The 21489-nt window shown below is 52.1% G+C and overlaps 1 protein-coding gene across 1 annotated transcript in view; it reads right to left on the minus strand.

The window, feature by feature from the left end:
• The window catches only part of LOC111934855 (axonemal central pair apparatus protein HYDIN-like), a 57185-nt gene that overhangs the window by 16024 nt on the left and 19672 nt on the right, over nt 1-21489 (minus strand). The window contains exons 16-38 of the mRNA XM_086847692.1: nt 20144-20279; nt 19531-19695; nt 18488-18640; nt 16418-16656; nt 15009-15267; nt 14240-14383; nt 12778-12918; nt 11983-12299; nt 10244-10409; nt 9636-9734; nt 8721-8930; nt 7768-7896; nt 6842-7019; nt 6165-6322; nt 5712-5833; nt 4627-4763; nt 3868-3989; nt 3589-3780; nt 3042-3194; nt 1735-1974; nt 992-1135; nt 385-572; nt 28-210 (exon numbers count right to left, since the gene is read on the minus strand). Coding sequence (XP_086703818.1) covers nt 28-210; nt 385-572; nt 992-1135; nt 1735-1974; nt 3042-3194; nt 3589-3780; nt 3868-3989; nt 4627-4763; nt 5712-5833; nt 6165-6322; nt 6842-7019; nt 7768-7896; nt 8721-8930; nt 9636-9734; nt 10244-10409; nt 11983-12299; nt 12778-12918; nt 14240-14383; nt 15009-15267; nt 16418-16656; nt 18488-18640; nt 19531-19695; nt 20144-20279 — 3975 coding nt within the window. The remainder of the gene's footprint in view (nt 1-27; nt 211-384; nt 573-991; nt 1136-1734; nt 1975-3041; nt 3195-3588; nt 3781-3867; nt 3990-4626; nt 4764-5711; nt 5834-6164; nt 6323-6841; nt 7020-7767; nt 7897-8720; nt 8931-9635; nt 9735-10243; nt 10410-11982; nt 12300-12777; nt 12919-14239; nt 14384-15008; nt 15268-16417; nt 16657-18487; nt 18641-19530; nt 19696-20143; nt 20280-21489) is intronic.

The raw sequence follows: 21489 nt of genomic DNA on the forward strand, positions 1-21489 counted from the left end.
TGGGAGGCTGCCAGGGGCCAGCCTTACCGTGGGTTCTGGCTGATGCTGGGGTACAGGCCGGTGCCACTGCAGGGCAGCTCGTACTGCCGCTTTGTCCCCACCAGCTCAAACCTCAGCGTCTGCTCAAACTCCCCTGGCTTTTTGGTGGAGAAGTGGACCTTCAGTTCCACCTCACCGAGGGCAGGCACTATCCAGCGGTACCGTTTCAGCCTGGCAATTAAAGAGGAGGCTTCAGACATGGCTGAGGAGCAAATGAAACAAGGAGGGTGCACTGGCCATCCCATGGAGGCCCTGGCACAGGGTCCCTGTGCAGCTGGGGACGATGGACCTTGTTTGGCAAGAGGACCAAGAAGCAGAGGCATCACCTCCTCCTGTGCAGCTCACCTGAGGAATTCTGTGGGGACTGAGGCACTTTCCAGTGTACATTTGGACCTTGTGCTGGAGGATTCCCAGGGACTTTCTGTTCTCTGTGTAGATATTTGGCTCCCCTTTGGAAACTTGTCTCTGCTGGCTGCTTTACCCTTCTTTGGCTGGCCCTCAGCAGAACTGCCCATCTCATCTGGGGTCTTGGCCTAAAGGGAGAGAGAAAAGGGAGAGAGGGGTGAGCCCTGAGACATTCCCATCCTGGAAAGAAAAATGGGCCTTCGTTCACCGATGGAAGAGAGAATAAATAAGTGCACCTGCCCAGGAACTTGGTCTTCCTTACTGGGGTTTGTTTTGTCTAGGACACCCCTTCTAACTCAGGATCCTCTCCTCAAAGGAAGTTGGTGGTTTTAAGTGATTTTTCCCCTCTTACAGAACTGCTCTGTCTCCAGCAAAGCTGTCTCTTTTGCCCCATCCCTGACAGAAAGGAGACCTGCAGACGTGGGGCCCCATCACATCTTCACTACCTCTCCACAATGATCCTTTTCCATCCACCTGTCCCTCATGCCCCCATCTAGCCTGGTCCCTGCCCTGGCACCTTCAGTGCCAGCACCACTGCAGTACCCACCAGATTGTCTTCAGGTGTAACAATGGTGAAGGGCTTCACATGCTCTGCAGAGCCCAGCCGCTCCTCTGGGCAGTCAACTCTGGAGAGGACAGCAGCAGGGGGAAGGGGAGGCCCTTGGGGATGCAGTCCCAGATGCCTCAGCATCTAAAAGACAAGAGAAAATCCTGTTTATACTTCTGTCACCTTCATCCTCACAACTCCTTCTTTGAAGGCACTGAGATTTTGGCAATGGGCTTTTTGATTTCCATCAAGTACAAGTATTTTGTTATGCCCAGTGGGGTGAGCAGGCTCCAGAGCAGAGGCAAGAGCTACAAGCAGGACTGGGAGAGAAACCCCTCCCAAGTGACTCATCTGAAGAAAACAATGACCATGAGCTGCTCACTGCCTGCAGCCACACTAGCCACACTAGCCAGGACTGCACTCTGCCAGCAAAGCCCTGAGAACCAGTGGAGTTTTCTGCCAGAGCACATGCCCAGCCCAAGTCATGCCCAGCCTGCCAGCAGGGAAGAGAAACCATATGCAAGATTCCTTTTCTCACCTTTCATCCCACGGATGCAATAAACCCATTTTCTGTCTCCTCCCTTCCTCCCAACAACACAAACTCTTTAAATCCTCCCACAGCACATCAGCAGAGCTGGCTTTGCCCTGGGCATTGCCTCCATCTCCCTGACACAAGCCTGGGAAGATTGGAGTGCTGTGAAGCTTGGGCAGCATGTACACGGGGACCAGACCTGCCTTCTCACCTTCTCCTCCTCCAGGTACTGCTCATCAAAATCCAGGGAGTAAAACTCGATGGGGAATTTGCATGGGTTCTTCACCACCACTGTGGCCTCCACCCCATCGCTGTCCACCAGCCCCCATCCCATCTTTAGTGCGGGGGGACTGAACTCCAACCGTGGCTCCAGACCTTGCCCCGAGAGGTGCAGACTTAAGTGATTGCTGCTCCCATGAATGTTAAGTTTCAGTTCATACTTGTAAGACCTCTGAAAAGAGAAAAGTGCAGAAAACTTATCCATGAAGCCCCAGGACCCCAAATACAGCGCTTGCCCCAAGGCCAGGGTGTTATCAGTCCCTCCAAGGTGAACAGAAACCAGATATTCACTTCTGCGAGGGACTACAGCGCCTGTGTCTGGGTGTGAGTAACTGGGATGAGTCCTGGTGTGCACTGTCACTGGGTATTGGGTACCAGATGGATGGACAGTGGACTGCCAGGCGTTTTCACCCAGGCATGCAGGAGTGCAGTGCTCAAGAGAAGGGCCCTTGGGGTTACAGTGTCCACACCCAGTCCTGGCACTGCTGCATCAGGCAAACGCCAGCTCCAGGAGAGAGGCAAATGAGCTCTGGCTGGCCAGAAATAAGGGTCACCTTCTCTGCTTGGTGATCGGCTCTGATCAAAGCCAGACACAAGATGTTTACATCTCTTGAGCAATTAAAAGGTCCCTGGGACTGTCTGTGGGCACAGAAGCACTTGTGTCCATACTGCTACACACTGTCAGTTTCCAAGACCCAGCGGCCCCAGGCAAAGTACTTTTGGGAATGCTGCATCCTTTTAAGTTGAATCCCCAGCTGTGTGGGAATGTGCAGGCAGGCCAGAGCCCCAGGGACTGACTGCTGGCAGCACACCACGACAGGTGACTGTCCTGCCATGCTCAGGAAGGTGTCTGGTGGCTGTTTTGCCAGTCAGTTGTGCAGCAGGATGGGCCTAGAGCGGCCATTCCAGGATTATCCTCTGCGAGTGTGCAGCTGCTCTGCACCGAGTGTCGCAGCTGCAAACAGGGCCAGGCAAGGGGGAGGCTGAGGGGAGCTGGGCACATCCCTCCCCTGTGCCGAGAGGCAGCCACAGAGCCCTGATGCTCTCTGTGCAAGCTCCCTGTGGGCATTTCAGAGCACATCTCCCGGGAGTGCTCTGTGGGCTGAACTGAGCCACGCTGAGCACGGCGCTTGCAGAAAGCCCCCTGTGAAGGCAGAGCTCGTCCCACACTCTCTGCACCAGGCCCTCATTTCCAGATAGCCCTGACAGGCCTCCTGGGCTGACAGCTGCCAATCTCACCTCCTCCTTGGGTGCAAACTGGATTTGCAAGTTCTGCCACGCTCCTGCATCAAGGGTTCCTTTGGAGGGCGTCACTTCAAAGGGGCAGCGCCTTTCCTCCAGCGCCTGCTGCTTCTGACCTTGGGCTGGTGTCATGTATCTGAGTTGATTGCTCTGGACACAGAAACCAATGGGGTGAGGTCTCCTCAGCCTGTGAGGACAGAGCCTCAGTTCCTGTAGTGCTCTGAGACACTGATACAGCGCTGACAGCACCCACAGCCAAACCAAGTGTGGCCCCAAAGCCTAGAGCTGGAGGGAAAACCTGTAGACAGGGCAGGCTGAGGGAACTGCTGTCCTCAGAGGAGGAGGAATGGCTGAAGAAGGCACAAAAGCAAAGCAGCAGCTAATGGAACAGGTCTAGGAAAACCAGCCTTGATCTAGACCCTCAGAAGCTTCTTCAAACACACCACAGACCCAAGTGCTCGGGCAGCCACAGGAGCAGAAAGGGCAGGAGACACAAAGAAAACCCAGCCAGGAAGTTGTGTGTTCAGTGCTGCCTGTGCTTTACCTTCGTAACAGGCTTGATGGCAGTGATGAACCATTTGCAGGGCACTTGGAACCCGTTGTAGAGCTGGACTGTCTCAACCTGGCACTGCCCAACGAGGATACTGGGGAACTGCAGTGTGTTCTGGGAGAGGTCGAGCGACAGTTCCAAGACAGTGGCACGGAGGCGGATGTGAGACGTGGGGCCTTTTGTTACCTGTAGAAGGACAGAGAATTCAGCAGAGGGTGCAGGTGACATCTGCTGCTGTGCCCAGCCTGCTGCCTGCCCCAAGAGCTGTGGTACCTGTATGGGCAGCAGCACATCCACGTCACCCTGTGGTTGCTGGGCACTTTCAAAGCACACATCAAACCTCAGGGTGTGCATGTGGGGCAGACTCTTCATCTGGCCCAGGTCCACGCTGAAACCTTGAACAGATGAAAACAAAGCAGCTGAGATACACAGGAAACACAAGCAATGTGTCAGAAGCACGTTAAGGCCTTACAGCTGTCCTGGTGAGAGGTCTGGGAAAAACCCCAGGCTGTGCTGTGACCTGGACAAAAACTCAGAGTGCACCTGAACGCCCCTCGACACAGCGAGCCACTGTGTGATGCAAGTGCAGCCTTGCCTCAAGGCCTCTTCTGGAAGCCTCTTTTGATCCACCAGAGGATCTCACAGGCTGTTTCCTCAAGAAAGGCTGAATACAAGTGCTGTGACAGTGTGAACTCCAAACAAAGCACTTCCAAAACACAGCAGACACCACTGGTTCACAAAACAAGGCCACAGAGTGCCCAAAGAAACTTGATGCTCGTGGGAGCCAAGGGCAGAAGATGCTGAGAGGTGACCAGGGTGATGAGCCCATCTGGCCCCACACTGGAGTGTCAGGGCACTTGTAGGCAGGCCAGGTCCCTGGGCATGGCTGGACAGGAGGATTCTGCCTCTGAAGCTCCCAGCAGGGGCAGGGAGAAGAAAAAGCTGAAAAACCTCCCCAAGTTCAGTGGCTTCAGCTAATCTGGGTGAGACACCTCCTCCATGCCCACAGGAAGTGTCTCCAGCACTGCTTACCTGTGTCCTGCAGGACAGATGCATCGACCCAGAAGGACACTGGGATCTGCCCAGGGTTGGTGATCTCCAGAGTGCGTCTCTCAGTGAAACCCTTCAGGACAGTGCCCATGTCCAGGACATACTCGGGCAGCTCAACTCTGCAAGGAGGAGTAAGGACAGTCCTTAAACCACAGCCTGCCTCCATGTCCAGGTGGATGGAGGATACAAATCAAATGGCTATTTCTTTATTCACTGCTGCAAAAACTCAGCTCAAGCCCGTGAAACCCATGGCCTGACCACCTGGCAATGACTTTGGGAAGTCAGGAGGAGTGCAGGTCCTAGGTTTTATCAGCTACTAATGGTACCTGGAAATAAAATTAGTTTAAAATGGAAACTGTCCACAGCTCCTCTGCCATGAAAAGCCAGTAGAGGTGAGTCCACTGGGCCTCCACTGGACTAAATGAAACCACTTAGGCTGGTGTACAGCCTGAGCCTGAAATTGCTTTGGGGCCTAGCAATAAGATTTGCCTGCACAGGAAATCTTCACTGCTCTGCAGCCAGATCACCTGATCTGTTCTGCAGAGCATCTTCCTGAATTGAAGCCTCCCTTGCTTGTGCTGCATCATGATGGTGCAAAGGGACAGACCAAGTTAATTAGATAAGCCCTGCCACCCCACCAGGATTCAAGCCATCTGATTTTGGGCTTTCAAGGGTTTGCTGACATGTGCAGTTCCCTCCTCCTTTTGTTTAGTGTGCTCTGTTAGTTGGAACCAAGACATCAGCTGGGAATTGTCTCTTTCAGAGCTAGTCAGCAGGGACAGAATTGAAGCTGTCTGGAAGGGCTTGAAGGTCTGCAGTGGGTCCCCTCAGCTCTAGGGACAGAACCCCACAGCTGTGGGGAGCTGAGTCCAAAGCTCAGCGTGGTGCTGGGGAAGGGAGGGCACTCAGCTGCTCACACGCAGCGTGTCACAGCCACCGGGACAAGAGCCTCGCTGCAGTCCAGGCTATTCCCAGCTCTGCAGAAACAAGGAGCTCTCAGGAGAAGGGGACATTGCTGGCTGTTCCCCACGGGGCACCTGGAGATGGGGATGGGAGTCCCTACTCACTTGACAAGGCTCTGGCACAGCTTTTTGTCAGGGAACTCGGTCTTTGGGGGATGGCACGCGAGCTTCTTCTGCAGCTCCAGAGCAGCCTTCTCGATCATCTTTATCTGCAGCCGAGTGTTTGCCTGAGGAAACGGAAGACAGACAGTGTCTGGTTAGCAAAGGTCTTTCCCGAGGTTTGCACCTGAGAAAGGATCCCACCCTGCTCTTGTTGAGAGGGGTGTGGGGTTCTCCTGTCTGGCTGCTCGGTGTCTGACAAGCTGGTGCAAGCCAACCCCCAGAGAGACCATGGCCAGAGTGGCAGCCCTAGGGGCAATGCTGAGGTGACACATGGTTCTAAGTGGGCAGGGAGGTCCCAGGTGCCATCAGGGCACCGGGAAACTGCTGTGGGCTGCAAGGGGCTCAGGCGACATGGACACAGTGGCATGTGCCAAACGGGGCTGCAGCTGTTCTTACTACAATGTCAGAGCCTCCAGGCATGCAGGGCTGCAGCTTCCCAGTCTTCACATCTGGACTTTTTAAGGGCTGAGCTGCTGGGATCTGAATTTTCAGGGTCTCACTGTATTGCTGCCTGTGTTCTGCAAGCCGTAGTGGCTTTCCACATTTCTCATTTCCTGAAGGAAGAAAACATCCACCAAGAGAAGTGTGAGCAAAGTGCCAATCCCACTTAAATTGGGAAGTCCCTAGCTCCCAAACACTGCTTTCTTCCAGAAAGAAATCCCTCAAGCCATCTATAGAAAGTGGATGCTGCTGCTCCTCTCGGAATGCTCACGTTCGCTCCCATCCATCTTCCTCCCCACAGAGGAACATCTCATCCCCTGCAATGTCACGCAAATCCAACCCTGCCAGAAGCCCTGCCAGCCTCTCTTACAGCTTTCCCAAGCCTTTCAGGCCAGCCATCATCCTTCAGGACCCTGCCAGATGTGCTGGCAAGCTCTGCAGGATGGTTCCTGGGACAAAGGCCACATGGGATCCTCTGCTCAAGACTCACAAAGCAGTCAGATGGCTTGAGTGGCTCTGGGAGTCCTGCAGCCCTCCAGGCTTGGTGCAGGTGGGCATGAGCTGCCCTGTGGGCATTTGGTAGGGAACAAAACCAGAGGGGCCCTTCTTGGGGGCACACAGGCAGTGCCCACCTTTGATGTTCCAGGGCAGGTTGACACTGATCATAGGAAAGGACGCTTCTCCTTTCAGGCAGATCTTTTCCAGCTCCAGGTCACCCACTTTAAGCTGGTATGTCCTGCTAAAGGCTCCTGGTACTCCTGGCATGTAAGAGAATCTCAGCACTTGCTTCCTGCCACATGCAATGGAGCCCTGCAGGAATGGCAGAGGAGGAAGGGAATACATCAGAGTGTTTGATGGGGGATGGCTCAGGGGACAGACAGGCTGACAAGACAGGTTCTCTATCTAGAAGAAACCATCAGACCACATCACCTTTGTGATAAATACATTATAGTGTTGCCTTGCACAGTTGTTAGAGTAAATACTGTGTGTTTTATAATGTTGGCTTTTGTCAAAGAATTTTTGCTAAAGTTTAGAATTTTTTTAAGGCAAATGTTTTGTGGTGATACCAGTGTTGGGGAAGAGTTGCTGTCATATTAACATTTAACCAATGAAGTTAATGGGAACCTGTTGAATGTGTCAAAAAGTACCAAATGACCAGGACTAGGGCAACTGTACATGCTCCAAAAAGGTAGGATGGAGGAAGAACTATGTTAAAATATTTGAATATGTGTAACCATTTGTGAATTTGTATTAGGCTGTTGCAGTACCCAGGGTCTATAATGGATGTGGTTGTGTTGACTGGTGTGCCTCTGGCTATGGCTAAGCACACGAGCCAAGCACCCACCACTGTTCCTTTTGCTTTATTGACTTTCAATAGCACTGGTTTGACTTTCTCTGCCCCCAGAAGAAATTGTTTACAGCCCTCTCTATCTCGTGGCTGAGTTTGGGGTTTTCCCCTCGGACCTTTTTCCCCCTTTTCCCCCTCCCCCTCTTTTGTCCCTTTAACACTCTCCTGGGCCACCTGACAGGGCTGGGGTCAGTCACTCGTGCTACTTACAGTGGTGGGCTTGACCAGAAACACACCAGGCAGGTCTTGGTCTGCAGTGCTGGGTTCTAGCACCCAGTTGAATTTAATCTTGCTGGTGTTTGCCAGGATGACCGTGCTGTGATGAACTTCGTTAAACATCTGCAGAGAAGGCAGAGAGCGGGAAGTTACAGAGCCAGGCCTGCTGCTGGGAATCTCCTTCCTCTCTCCTGGCCTTGAAAGCAGACACATGATGGGAGCAGGGACCAGAGAGGAGATGGGGGCACTTGGGAACCCGGGGAACCCCCAGGCACAGGGCACCTGCACAGGACCAGGGAGCTCTGGCAGCACCCAGAGGTGTGGCAACAACCATGGGAGGGCCAGTAATAAATGAACACATTTCATTGTGGGGACACAGGCCCTCTGAGGGGTCACCAGCAGCCAGGAGAAACAGAGACAGCACGGAGGCACTCCAAAAGAAAAGGCACCTGCATGCAAGTATTGGCAAGCAGCATACAGGCAACAAGGGAGTCACACAGAGCAACACCGACAGGGCCAGCAGCTGGAAATAGCTGTGGGCTTTCAACTGAAAAAGAGTGAAGTGGGGATCATTCTGGGACAGTGTCTCCAGCTATAGTGACTGGAAGCCCAAGATCTTCCCCTGATTATTGCATGGATTAAGAAGAGCGTTCGACAAGAGCATCTCCTTGGAGGTCAGGCTTTTGGAGTGGATCAGCAGAGGGACGTCCAGAGCATCCCCCTGCGGTGCCTCAGGAGGCAGTGTTAAGTCCCCTGAACAAGAGGCATTCCCAGCATTTTGGAGAGGGTTGGAGACGGCCATTTTACAGCTTGGATGCCAGATGTGTCCCACAAAGGTTGTACTTCCAAGCCCCAGAGACAACAAAGGGGCTGGGAAGGGAGCCCTGGAGCGAGGTGGGCAGGAAGGCAGCGAGGCGAGGAGCTGTGCCCGGGGACCCGTGGGGTACCTGGGAGCCGCAGTTGATCTCCCGGGCGCTCAGGGAGAAGCTGACACGTGAGGCCTCCCCGGTCAGCTTCACCTCGTAGGTGGGGCCTCCCTCCACGTGGCACAGCGCTGTGACTTGGGCCATGGTGTTGAGGTGGCCAGTGAAGGTGAAGAAGACCTCCTGTCTCTCTCCCGGCTGCAGCACACCCGACAGCGGCAGGATCCTGAAAACCTGCACGGAGAACAGGAGAGACTGAGGTGCTGAGCATGGAAATGGATGCACAAGAGCACCTTGGAGCAAAGTGCAGCTGTAGCCAGAGGGATCTATTCCTCAGACAACACAGCCAGAATCATCCTGATCTCATCCTGTATCCATGCCACTGACCAGTGGAGGCACCATGAGGAAAATCTTCTCCCATACTCACGGATCAATGCAGTAATACACTACATTGAAGTGAACTGGGATGTCTCCTGGCAGTAGAAATTCTCTCTGATGCACAACTTGCCTTTAAAAAGCATTTATGACTGCTTTTAGAAAAGCGGGACACGCAGAGTGAGAGCTCTTGGAGCTCAGGGAAGGACCCCAGCCCAGCTCATCTGACTCCTGAGGCTTTTCCCCTCTCTCTCTCTCTCTGATTTATCTGCTGCTTTTTCAAGGTGCTACAGCAAAAGCTCCTGCAAAACTTTCCTACGGACCACCTGATGATGTCCAGGGGGAGCAATGCCCTCCACAGGTGCTGCACAGCGTCCTTGGGCCTCCCTACAGCATGTCCTGCGTGGCCTCTCCAATAACCAGTTGCTTCAGCAGCACTTTGTGATGGGTCTGGAGGGATGCCAGGCCCCTCTGTGGGCAATGCTGAGGGCCACCAGTGGGGCTGGCAGCTACAGCCCTGCTTGCCACACTGAAAACGTGGAAGTGAGACAGATTCCCTCTTACCTTCTCCACTTTGAGGGGAATCCATGGTACATCCACGGAGTGACTGAATCCTGCCAGCCCCACTGGGATGTAATGCCTTCCACGAATATATGTTGGCAGCTGAAACACAAGCCATTTTCTATGCTGAGAGGAAGAGAGAGACACTTGGCAAAGTCTCATTTTAGAAGACAGCTTCAGGGCCACCACTGCAATACCAGTTCTCAGGTGAAAGCAGACACCTGGAAACAGGTGGTCTGGCAGGGTTGGGAAGAGGGTACATGGAGATCAGGACTCATCACAGCTTGCTCTGGGAAGGAAGCTGGAGGTCTTAGCATCATGATGCAGATGAAAGCCTCATCTTACATTGTGAAGAGAACAAGGCCAAAAAATCCCACACTCAACACAGATCTGTGTTGAGCTTAGATCTGTAGGATCTGAGCAGGCTTCTCCAAGGAAAACTCTCCTGCTCCTCCCTCCCACACAGCCCATGTCCATCCACAGGCCCCGCTGCCCAGCCCACTCTCAAGGCACAAACCAGCAGGGCAGCAAAAAGGGAGGTCAGCATGAGCATGACTTGGTGGTGGCAAGCTGGGGAGACAACACAGCACTGGGTGTACAAGAAAATCTACCTCTGCTCTTGAAGATTGGCCAAGATCCTGTGGTTCTTGCAGGTCTGTGTCTGGCTCCTCCACATTTTTAATACTGCAGTGGCTCCATTGAGATGCTGAGCAATTCAAACAGGTACTCTTCAGCTTTGGTGGTGAGGGTCTGAATTTAGGTGGGCAAAGTTCATACCTGGAAAAGAACATAACTGTGAGCAGGGACCTGCAGTGGGAGGGAGGGACACCTGCATGAGGAGCTCCTGGTCAGGATGCAGCCCCTGGCTGGGTGCTGGTGCACTGAACTCAGGAATGGTTTGATCCAGCCCTTCCCAATCCAGGCTGGAGCAGGTCTGTTCTAAACCAGCCCAGGGATGACACTGAGGTAGCAGTGGTGCAGGCAGCTGCAACTGCTTGCATTGAGGAACTACAGAGGACAGGGATTAACACCTTGTGAGGATGCAAAAAGCACAGTGGGACAGGAGAAGACAGGGAAGGAGGAGAGCAAAAAGTGAGATTTGAGACACCAAGGGCACACCCAGGCAGTGATGAGCCAGCACAGCCCTGCCAATGCCCAATGCCAGAAACTCTGCAGCTCTCCCAGGTATTTATCAGGAATGTTTCCCTGACAGTGCAGGCAGGGGTGGTTGGCATTTCCCAACACTCCCAGCTGGCTCAGGTCACATTCCCCACTTTAGATTGAAGCAGGTGCTCAGGGTAACTCTGCTTGTGTTTCTAATGCCACGTGAGGACACAGTTGGGCTGTGCCTGCCTGTCACCCTGCTGAGCTGCAAGAGCTCCCCTACAGCCAAACACGGCCTGAATGCTCCATTCCCAGACAGGCATTCAGTGCCAATAATGACTTGCTCCCCAAAGAATAACTGTCTTTAGCTTTGTGGCTTCTTATCTAAGGCTGGGTTTCATTTCTGGATGAGAGGATCTCTCATCATAACCCCCAAGAGATCCCCTATCATCTATTCCACTGCCTTTAGTTTGAATCAATGGTTTGAGGCAACTTCCCAGGACCATGGTGCCCAGACAATGGCATTTTTCACTCTAAAATAGAAACTCTCTGGGAGGCAGGGACAGGAGATGGTATGATGAACAAGTCCTGCTGTCCAGCACTACAGAACCCATAAGGGACGTGTTGCAGTGGGGAAAAGTCAGAATGAGTAACAAGTGTCACCAAAAAAGGGAGTGAAGAATCCAAGGTGTCCACCAAGAGTTGAGCCTTGGGAAAGAAATCACCCTGGCACTAAAGGAGTTGTCTCAGAAAAGAAGGAAAGGTAACGAGATGTTCTGCATCAGCCCAGGTGCTGAGTAGCTCTTTCTCTGCTGTTGGGACTTTCTGGGCATCCTCCAGCACAAGGCAAGGGAGGAAGGCAAGGAGCAGAGAGCAGCTCCTGCACAGAGGACCCATCCCAAAGCAGAGGGGCCAAAAGGGCACCCCCAAAAGGGCCTCCAGCAGCACTGTGGGAGCTGGGATTAGGAGCCCTTCATCAAGGTGGACATCGCCTCAGGCCACAGAGCTCTGAGAAAGCAGCTTTGGCCCCAGCTTTCCTTCCCAAGGGAAACCACTGTGGGGGCTACACAGCACCAAATTGGTGGAAAACCTATTCCCTGAGCGTGCAGCCTGAGCACAGCTGGTCAGTGTTATTTGCACAAGGAGAAGTCAGAGCAGTCTGTCAAATCCTAGACAAACAGCTCTGTTCTTTGCAAAGCACAAACAGGACAGCAGGAAGAAGAGGAGAGGGCAAAGGTGCACATACCTGAACTTGTGCACCTGGCTGTCTGCCTGCAATGCCCAGTGGTACTCCACAGGAAGGGGGCTGCAGTTGCTCATCCTCAGAGAGCGCACTGCTTCCGTGCCAGCCACGATGCAGCCAAACTCCAGGCTGCTGGGCTGGATTCGGAGATTTGGGAAGTGGACTTCTCCCCAAAGCTCGATATACTCCACATAAGGATGGTCCCTAACCATGTCTATCTTCAGAATCTTCTGTTCTTTCCAGCTGTGAAGCTCCAGTTTGTAAGCTGGGTCAAATGCGATGTAGACATGGCAGGTCTCCTCTACACCCACTCTCACAGGCTGCAAGGAGATGGACAGTAATTAATGACATGCCAAGGTCTGACAGCATGAAACAGTAAATGCTCCAAGTGTGGCCCCAGCATGGGCTTCTCAGTTTATCATTCACTTCTTTATAGCAAGGGTGTGACTGCAGGCACCACAGTCCAGTCCAGGATTCCCTCAGGCTCACGTTTCTGTGCTCAGCAGCAATACAAGGGGATGGCTGCTGGAGAGCTGGGATGCTTTCCAGGAGACACCTTTACTGCATGGCTTGCCCAGACCAAATTGCCTGCTCCCTCCTCCTTGTGCCTTAAAGCCAGGATGGAACTTCTCAATTCAGGTAATCTTTTGATTCCTTCAGCAGCTCTGCTGATGCAGCTCAGGCCAGCCCACTGCTGATGCTACACAATAAACTTGTTGACTCAAGGACCTCCCAAGAGAAAGGCACCAGCACATCCCTCCTCTTCCAGCCCCACTGGAGGAGTCCAGGGCTGCTCACCTGGCCATCTGGGAGGGGCTGCTGGTCCTCATCACACACCAGGAACGGCTGCTCCACGTCCAGCACGAGGTCGAGCGGCAGGGAGCAGGTGTTTGTTAAAGCCAAAGGCTGGTACTGCAGAGTTAGGACATCACTGGGTTTCTATGGAAACAAGGAAAAACAGCCTCAAGTAGCCAGAGACCTCCTCCTGCTTCTGTTGCATCTCACATTTTTCAGCCCCAGAAGTGCACACATGCTATTGATCCTTTCTATTTGTTTCTACTTTCCCAGGAGATGTTTCTTTATAGCAGATGCTTGTCATGTTTAGAAACCACAGCATCCTCTGGGGACAGGGCACCACTCCCATGTACAGATGAGGGAATAGGAGAGGAGGTGGCTGCTTGAACAAGACCTAAAGCAGAAAGTGAATCCAGACCATTTGTGTCCAGTTTTGTCTCTCTATTGGGCAGAACAGCACTGGATGATCTTCACTCACATGCTGTCATTTCTTACAACCTTATTGGCTCTAGCAGCCTCAAAAAAGCAGTCAGTCTGCAACAAGTGTCCTGCAGCTCCTGCTACGGGGACAAGGTGTGTATGGTCTCAAAGCTGTGATCAGCCTAGGCTCTTCCTTCCTGTCTGTGCATTGTGCTGGGCTTCCTGCATGGTTTAGAGAAACCAGAGAGTTTGGGAAACTGCTTCTGGATGTACTGATATCAAACAGGTGCTGTGCCATAGTATGCAATCAATCAGTTGGTGTGTGTGGCATTGAGCAGAACCCAGGCAGAATCAGGGAGAGCTGAAAGGCTTCTAATTACATCTGAACTGCCTGTTCCAGGGATTCTGTACTTCAGTGGAAGCCTGGGAGCCAAACGAGAGGCCTGAAAGTACAGAAACCAAATCCTGAAACATACTCTCTTTTTCAGACAACTTGCAGGAGAGGGAAAGATGATGCCGGAGCTGGGATCCAGAGACTAAAGGGCACCTGCTCTGCCTCAGTGTTATCATCACTGCAGGATGTCTGGGGGCCTTTTGAAGCAGGTGAGGCCTAGGGAAATGCACAGAGCTATACCTTATAGCTATACCCTAAAGCATCCATGCCAACAGCAGAGAAGGCAAAGAGACACAGGAGATGATGGGTTTTTCCTCGTTAGCCTGAGGAATTCACAGAAATTTCCATTCTTCCCCCCAGCTTGCCTACAGCTTCAGTGTACAGACATCATCGTGCCTTGGAGGATCCTTAAAAACCTCCCTTTACAGTGTGCAGAGAAACTGGCATTTCTCTGCAAGTGGCCATGATCCCCACAGCAGTGCAGCTGTAACTGCAGTTTTGCTTTGGGGCAGTTAAATACCAGTCTCATCTCTAAAAGCATCTTCACTCACTTGACCAAGTGCCTCAGGCAGAGCAAAGAGGGGCTTTAACACAAGGACACACCCCCCTCAGCCATGCTGCTAAATGCCAGGATGCAATCCAGAGACTTACCTTCTCCACCCGGAAAGAGAGTTTTCTGGCTGATACTTCTATAGAGGGATCTATGAACTTGCAGCTAATGATGGTTTCTATGATCTTCTTTGTCACCACGCTTGTGCCAACGACAGCTTCACACCTCATGTAATCCCTCACCTCCTGCATGCAAGAGTCACTTGTCACCAGTGGAGGGTGGCAGGGCACCAGCAAATGCCCTGCACTGGCTCAGCACCCAGCACAGCCCCTATTCCTGCCACACAGTTACAGTGGGCACTGCCTCCTTTTCTTGCCGTGATGCAGCTGATTTATTCTGCACTCAGCTGTCTGTAACACTGCACCCCAATGCCCACAAAAGGCACTTGTGAGAACTCCCCTCCCTTCACATGGCTTTTGTTTTATCTGTGCTTACCCCAGATAAACCACTTGGCACTTGTTGAATTCCCTTTCTTTTTGTGCTCCTAGTCTAAGTGTAACTTATTTGTCTGCCCTTCTTTGCCGACTCAGCGTGCAACACCGTTTGCCCCAAAAGAGCATTATTTCCTTCCAGCCCTGCTTTGGGATCAGCACTGGGTTTTGGTAGCTGTGGAATCCCAATAAAGCCTTGGCTGCTCTGATGGTGGCCAGCAAGGAAAGCAACTGGTGCTGCCACAGAAACGTGCGGCCTTAAAGCAGTTTCTTGAAGGGCCTTGCTCATTTCCCCAGGCAAATGTCAAGGCACTGTGGAACAAGGCCAGGGGAGGGGATGTGAGGGCTCCCCAGGCTCAGCCCTTGGTGGGGACCTCACCTGTGGCATGTGGGAGAAGCCTCGCAGCACCATGGCCACAGACTGGCCTGGCTGCAGGTGCCAGGAGCCTGGCTCCAGCCCGAACACGGCGCTCGTACGACTGCGGCTCTCGAAATCATCTTCGGCCTCGGGGCTGCTGAGGGCTGAGACGCTCTGGCCCTTCCTCTTGGCTGGCCTGTAGCATTCCACGCTCCAGAAGAGCCGATGGAAATGGTGGCCCCTGTTTGTTACTTGGAACTGGTGAGTACTGGGAAGGTGGCTACAAGAGAAGCCAGGATGGAAAATGGTGTGGGAGCAGCTGTTTCCCTGCTCATCAGATTGCTCCTGATGAGCCATCTGAGGTGTTCATAACTTGGGGACTGTCTTCATTTCCAGCTCTTAATGTGGGCCAGAAACTGTCTGACAAGCTGCCCTTCTGGTGTCATTATTGCAAAGAGAAATCTGCTTTTAATGCTAAGGTAGCATTTTCAAGGTGAGACTAACAGGACCTGGGGTTTTCCTCCAAAATGTTTGTTCTGGGCTGATTCGTACTGTTACTGTATTTTGCATTGCTCTGTGCCCCACACTGTCAGTGAATCTTTGAGATGCTGCCCTTGAGGACCTTGTGTGTGGGGTATGATTGCAGGCATTTCTAAAAGCCAGCTCAGAGGCAGCTTCTGCACGATCCCAGCAAGCTGGTAAAAATCGTCTGCCTGCTCCAGGAGAGGAAACCAGGGCAGCAGGGCCCCTCTCCTTGGTAGCAGCTTTGGTTTTGCACTGAGAGCCATTTGTAGAACTTCATTTTGCAGTTAGAAACTGTTTTGAAGTGAACTTTGCAAACTCTGCTGGCAGCAAAAAAGCCATCGAGGCCCTGGGCACAGCAGGGCAGCAGCAGGGCCCAGGAACAGCAGGAGGAAGCGGCAGTGGCACTGCGGGCCCCACACAAAGCAGCAGTTTCCATCTGGCCCTGGAACTGCTCTGGGGGCTCCTGCCTTCCTGGGGGGGTTGGTGCCCTCCTGTCTCTCTGTTCCCAGGCCCTGCTTGCCTGGGAAGTGCCATTTCAGAAGGGAAGGCTGTGAGGCCATCTGCCCTTGGTCCCTCAGCCCCACGGAGGGACCGCCTCACCTGGGCGCCCTTTTGGGAACCTTTTGTTCTGGGGGAGCTGTGACACCACTGCTTGATCAAGTGAGGACATAAATGTATTACAACTAAAGACAATTCAGTGGCCATTTAGCAACTGGTTTCCCTTCCAGTGGCTTTTGAGGGTATCTAACAACTCTCAACTGGCCACCACACGTTTCTGAAGGAATCTCTGCCTTCAGGGAAGGACTCAGGGATTGGAACACTGAAGAAGATCTTGCCTGAAGGACTACAGCAAAACTGCTCCTTGTTGAGCCAGGAGGAGAGGTGGGAGTGGGGAGATCTCCTACCTGAATTGGTATCCCAAGTTGAGCTCTGGGGCCAGTGGTTTGTCTGTGACAATTGTGGTGCCAGTGCCCATAGCCCTCAGTAAGAAGCTGAAGCAAAAGCTGTTCTCGATGAAGAGCTGGATGGAGTCAGCAAAATGCCCAGTGTCATCCAGGATGGCTGTGACAGTCACAGGAACCTCACCCCTAGCGGGGATCACTCCTTCTTGGGTTTCAAGAACAAAGCACTGGGGTTTATCAGCCTGTAAGACAAGCAGAAGATGCATTTAGGATGGAAACCATGCACCGTGATCTCTTGTGGGATATAAGAAAAGGACAGACTAAAGAGGGGAGGATAAAAATCATAAAGGCTTCATTTCCCTAAATTTGAGCTGCAGTCTCAGGCAACAGCAGAGCTCATACAACCTGTATTTTCCTCTCCTTTAACAGACTCACCTAATGACCCCAGCTCTGCCCAACCCAAGGGATGTTTATCCTCAGGAGAGTGTTCCTTCCCCACTCTTGCTCTGGAGTGTGTGCCAAGGAAAGCTGCTTTCTCTCTCTCCTGCCTTCTCACAAAGGCTCAAGGCCAGAGGAAGCCAGGACTGCTCAAATCCCACTCCAGAAACCACACAGCTGGAGGACACTGCTGAGATCCTGAAGAATATCACTGCAATACCAGTTGCAACCCCAACACCAAACTATTCTTGCTCAAGGGGCCATCAGTGCTTCTCAAGATCCCCTGAAGGACTGAAGCCCTCACTTCCCACTGACCATCAGCTGTAGAGAGGTGCCCCAGTGCCCTCTGCTTTGGAAAAGCCACCTCAAAATGGTTACAGCAGAGCAGAAAAGCAAGAAGCAGAAAGGAAACTGGATGATGTGTGCTCTGTGCACATGGCCCACTCTTCCTAAGAACTCTTGTCATCTGCTTTCTCATGGACTCCATGGATTGGGCAAGAGAGCTGGAAGCTGCTCAGAGCAGGGAGGAAAGGTCTGGCACCAGCACAGCTGTACAGACACAGCTCTGCAGGCCCAGCCCTGCTAGGAGCATGTGAAACCCATCATTTCCATGCCAGGCCCACCCAGCCAAGATGCACTGCTCCCTGCAAAGGCTGAAAGCAGAATTTCATTGTGGAGTTAGAGAAAGCTGTCCTGGAAAAACCCCTCACTTGAAGGTGGCATTTATCCCCCAAAGAGCTGGAAAAGCAGCAAGTTCAACTTCACAGCCCTCCTCCTTGGCCCAGGAGGCTGTGGCTGGACTCTCCCACATGGCCTGATGCTTTAGCCACAAACACAAACAAGGCCATAGGATCAGGTTTGAAGCAGCTCCACAAGTTCAACACATCCAGCATGAAGAAAAACAAACCTCAAGCCCCTCCCAGATCTCCCCCTCCAGCAGACAACCCAGCCAGCCCCAGCCCCAGCCTACAAGCCCTTCCTGGCTGTGCCAGCCCTGCTCTCCCTGCCAGGGGAGCAGCCCCAGCTCCTTCTGCCCTGTGCAACCTCCACATATGAAAACAGCCTTTCTCTGCAGCTGCTCCCCAAAGATGCTCTTCAACAGCACAAAGATCACAGGCTGGGGGGGTGCACAACCCCCACACATCTTCGTGTGCACAGCCCAACTGGCTTGAGCCACAGGAGCTGTGACAATTGCAGTCTGAGGACAGAGCTCACACCCTGCTCTCCACTACAAACAGCACTTGGGCACAAAGCAAATGCAGCTGGGACAGGGAAACCATAGGGAAATCCAGGCTCTCTGGGGAGCAAAGGAACACAGGTTTCTCTGATCTCAGAGCTCCAAAAATGTCACACGCACATCTGAAGACCTTCCAGAAAGTGAAGGGAGGACCTGTCACCACAATCCAGACTTGTTTCTGCTCCAACATCTCTGCACCTGATTTCACTGAGGGCCCCAGCTAAAACCACTCCAGAGCCAGGTTCCTCTTGCCTCGCTCCGATGGAATATTGGAGTATCCTGCCACCTCTCACACCAGATGGGCCAGATGGAAATCTTGCATATCAAAACCAGTCATAAAAAGTCCTGGCTGCTACTGACCAGTCAATTCCCTGGAAAACAGCCCCACAGGTACTTACAATCTTGATCCTGAAGTCTACAGGGACGAGACCTGTGTTGAAGAGGGTAAGAGTTTGTGAGCTCGGCTGTAGCACTGGGATCATGCCAAAGTCTATCTTCTTTGGAGTTCCATAGATTTCTGCCAGCTCTCCAGAGCTCAGGAATTCTGCTCTCTGTTCCAGGAAGAAGCAGGAAAGAAAGATTTTTATAAAAGCCAAAACAAACCACAACAGGGAAACCTAAAAAAGCTTAAACAGCTCAACTCTACTCAAGTTATTTATTATTTATTATTTATTATTTATTATTTAACCACTCTCCAGCTGAAATGCTGGGCTTTTGGGAAAAAAAAAATAAAGTTACATATTCACCTCCAAATTCAAAAGGATCAAGGTAAGAGAAACTTTCAAAATACAAATGATTGGCCCAAGGTAAAAGCTTTGCAAGAAATGTCTAGTTAAGACCAGGCTGACAGGTAAACAATTGGTTATTCTGGTGGGGAGAAACCCTCCTGCTTAAGGTAAGCAGCCTGATAGTTGAAAGCAACTGTTGTGTCAAACTTCAGGCTCCCTGGCACAGCCTGCACTGCCTGTCATTCCTGCTGACTGATTTACATGCAGTGTCACAATGGCCCAGGGTCAGATACTTGGTGCCATCCAGGGAATTTGCCATCATCACTTCCATGTGTTTTAATGTAAGTTTAAATCCTTGCAACTACTCTTCAAATGCCAGCTTTCCTTTCTTTTACACAAAGCTCAACCTTCCCAGAAGTCTTCTGACATCCTCTTTTGTGCTTAAAGAGATGACATTTGAAAACAGGTATTTCCAAAGTTACTAGCATTTTAAAGATTAATTTAACTAAAATTATCCTCAATTCCAGCTTAGGAACTACATTCAGAGTCAGACACTGAGATTACCACCTATAAGGCATAAGCTCTTTATGGCACCAGTCCCTTCTGTCCTTCTCCACAGTAGCCTGTGCCTGTTTTTCCCAGAAGAATCCCTGCACACTCTGCACCCTGCCAGGAGGAGCTGCACAAAGGCACACATCTCCCCTTGCACTCACCAGTGGGTTTCTTTCATCCCCAAACACGCCGATCAGAACATTGGTGCGATGATCGCCCAATGTTTGCACTTGGATTGTAACCGGAATCTCTGCAGTGCTGCGAGGCTGGACAATGCCACAGGGTTTGGGGCTGGAGTACAACACAGGAGAGTCCTCCTTGCGTTTCTAGAAGGGACACAATCAAATGCAGCTTCAGAGGGACCTCCAAATTCAGCTTGAAACTCCTTAACATCCACTGCCACAGCAACTCACACACGTTTTTCAAAATCCCCAGGACAAAGGTAAAAGGCCCAAAGAAGATGCAAGAATTGCAGGCTTAGCATTCTCAGGGGGTCCTGCAAGGAGGCTGCCAGCACAGCTGTTGGTGTCTGTGGCTGCAGCAGCTTTTCACAACCCTCTAAGATCTCCCACCAGAGAACACCCTGAAGACTAGAACATAAACTGTTTCCTCAGGAGGTTAAACTGCCTCCTAAAGTTTACATTCAGGTAGGATCCTGCTCTCAGCAGATTTTTAAGGCTGAACAGAAAACAGCAAGGTCTTATCCAAACCCTTTTTTCCCCTAATAATCTCCTCAGCAATATTTGAGAGGAGGAGGTGGATGCAATGACAAACCTGGGGAATGAGCCCGTAGCAGCCAGGAAGGTGAGTTTTATTGGTGATGATGAACTTCTTCTCGTATGGCTCCTTCAGGTGGCACTTATTGCAGCGCATGATTTGGGGGTACACTTGCAGCTCAGGAACCAGACATCTGGGCAAAGAGATGACCCCAAGGGAATCAGAGATACTGAGAGAACAGAGAACATTTACCCCCAAAGATAACCCATTTGTCACTGTCAAACAGACATTTAACAGCCCTGCAGTGAGAAATTGCCTTCAAAGCCTTCCCACTCCAACACGGCTTGTCAAGGAGGGGCAAACCCTGAGAGGCAGCAGCCAGATGCTGCCAAGTGCCCCAGGCAGAGCACTTACTTTGTCCCACAGCTGCCTCAGCCTCTCCTTTAGCCCAGAAGGCTTGCAAGGACTCCTGTAACAGTCCCGGTGATCCATGAGCTCTGGGGGAGCATTCCCAACACGGATCAGTGCTCACTAAGGCTCAAGGAACACACGACTCCGGTGTCTCAGTAAAAATGACTCCCTTCTCTCCCACGGGGCTGTTGCCCTGCCTGAAAACTCAGCTGTTTGCCCCAGCTTTGGAGGGCATGGGACACCACCTGCCCTACAGAGTGGGTGATCACCCCCTCCCAGTTCCTACAGCTCCCTCGGTCCTTCACTCCACAGCTCCATGCACTGACTGTCCCCAGTTGCACTTGCTTGACAAAACTGCAGCCCAGGCACTGACTGCATGGCTCTGCCTGCGAGAGGGAGCAGCACCAGGGAACTGCATCCCTCTCGACATTAAACTGGCAGGATGGAATTCTGCTGCAGCAAGAGCAACTTTTGGTTTAAGTCTGAAAACATTCAAGCTCAAAATGGGAAGCAGAGGAAAGGAGAAAAACTAGAGCTGACTTGCCACATCAAGGGCTCTTTTCCCCTCGTAAGATCTTGCCCTCACCACTCTGGCTGTGAGCCACTTCCCCACTGTCACGTGCCCTCATGAACAGAACCAGACCCTGACTCTCAGCAGGCTGCTTGGTGTGTCCCAAACCAAAGCAGGGGGGTCTCAACCCAGCACAGCTCCATCTCTTGCAGGAAGAAGGAGAGCAGGTCCTCGGGAAATTTGTTCCAGCTCAAGCACCAAAAACCAGGCCAATAAATGATTTCATTCCTGGTCCCTCTAGAAAAAGGCCCAGGACTGTGCTGGGCTGTGAGCAGGGCTGCTTTTCACCACAGGCTGCTTTCCAAGCACTGCTGTTCTCGTGTCCAGCTGGTCACAACATGAGAACATTAAACAACACTTCCCTTGGGAGCTGCAGCCAGCAAACCCTGTGCCAGGCAGTGTGCTGGGAGAGGCCAGGGAA

The sequence above is a fragment of the Cyanistes caeruleus genome, chromosome 12 (genome assembly GCF_971803275.1).
Source record: "Cyanistes caeruleus chromosome 12, bCyaCae1.hap1.1, whole genome shotgun sequence".
Lineage (NCBI taxonomy): Eukaryota > Metazoa > Chordata > Aves > Passeriformes > Paridae > Cyanistes > Cyanistes caeruleus.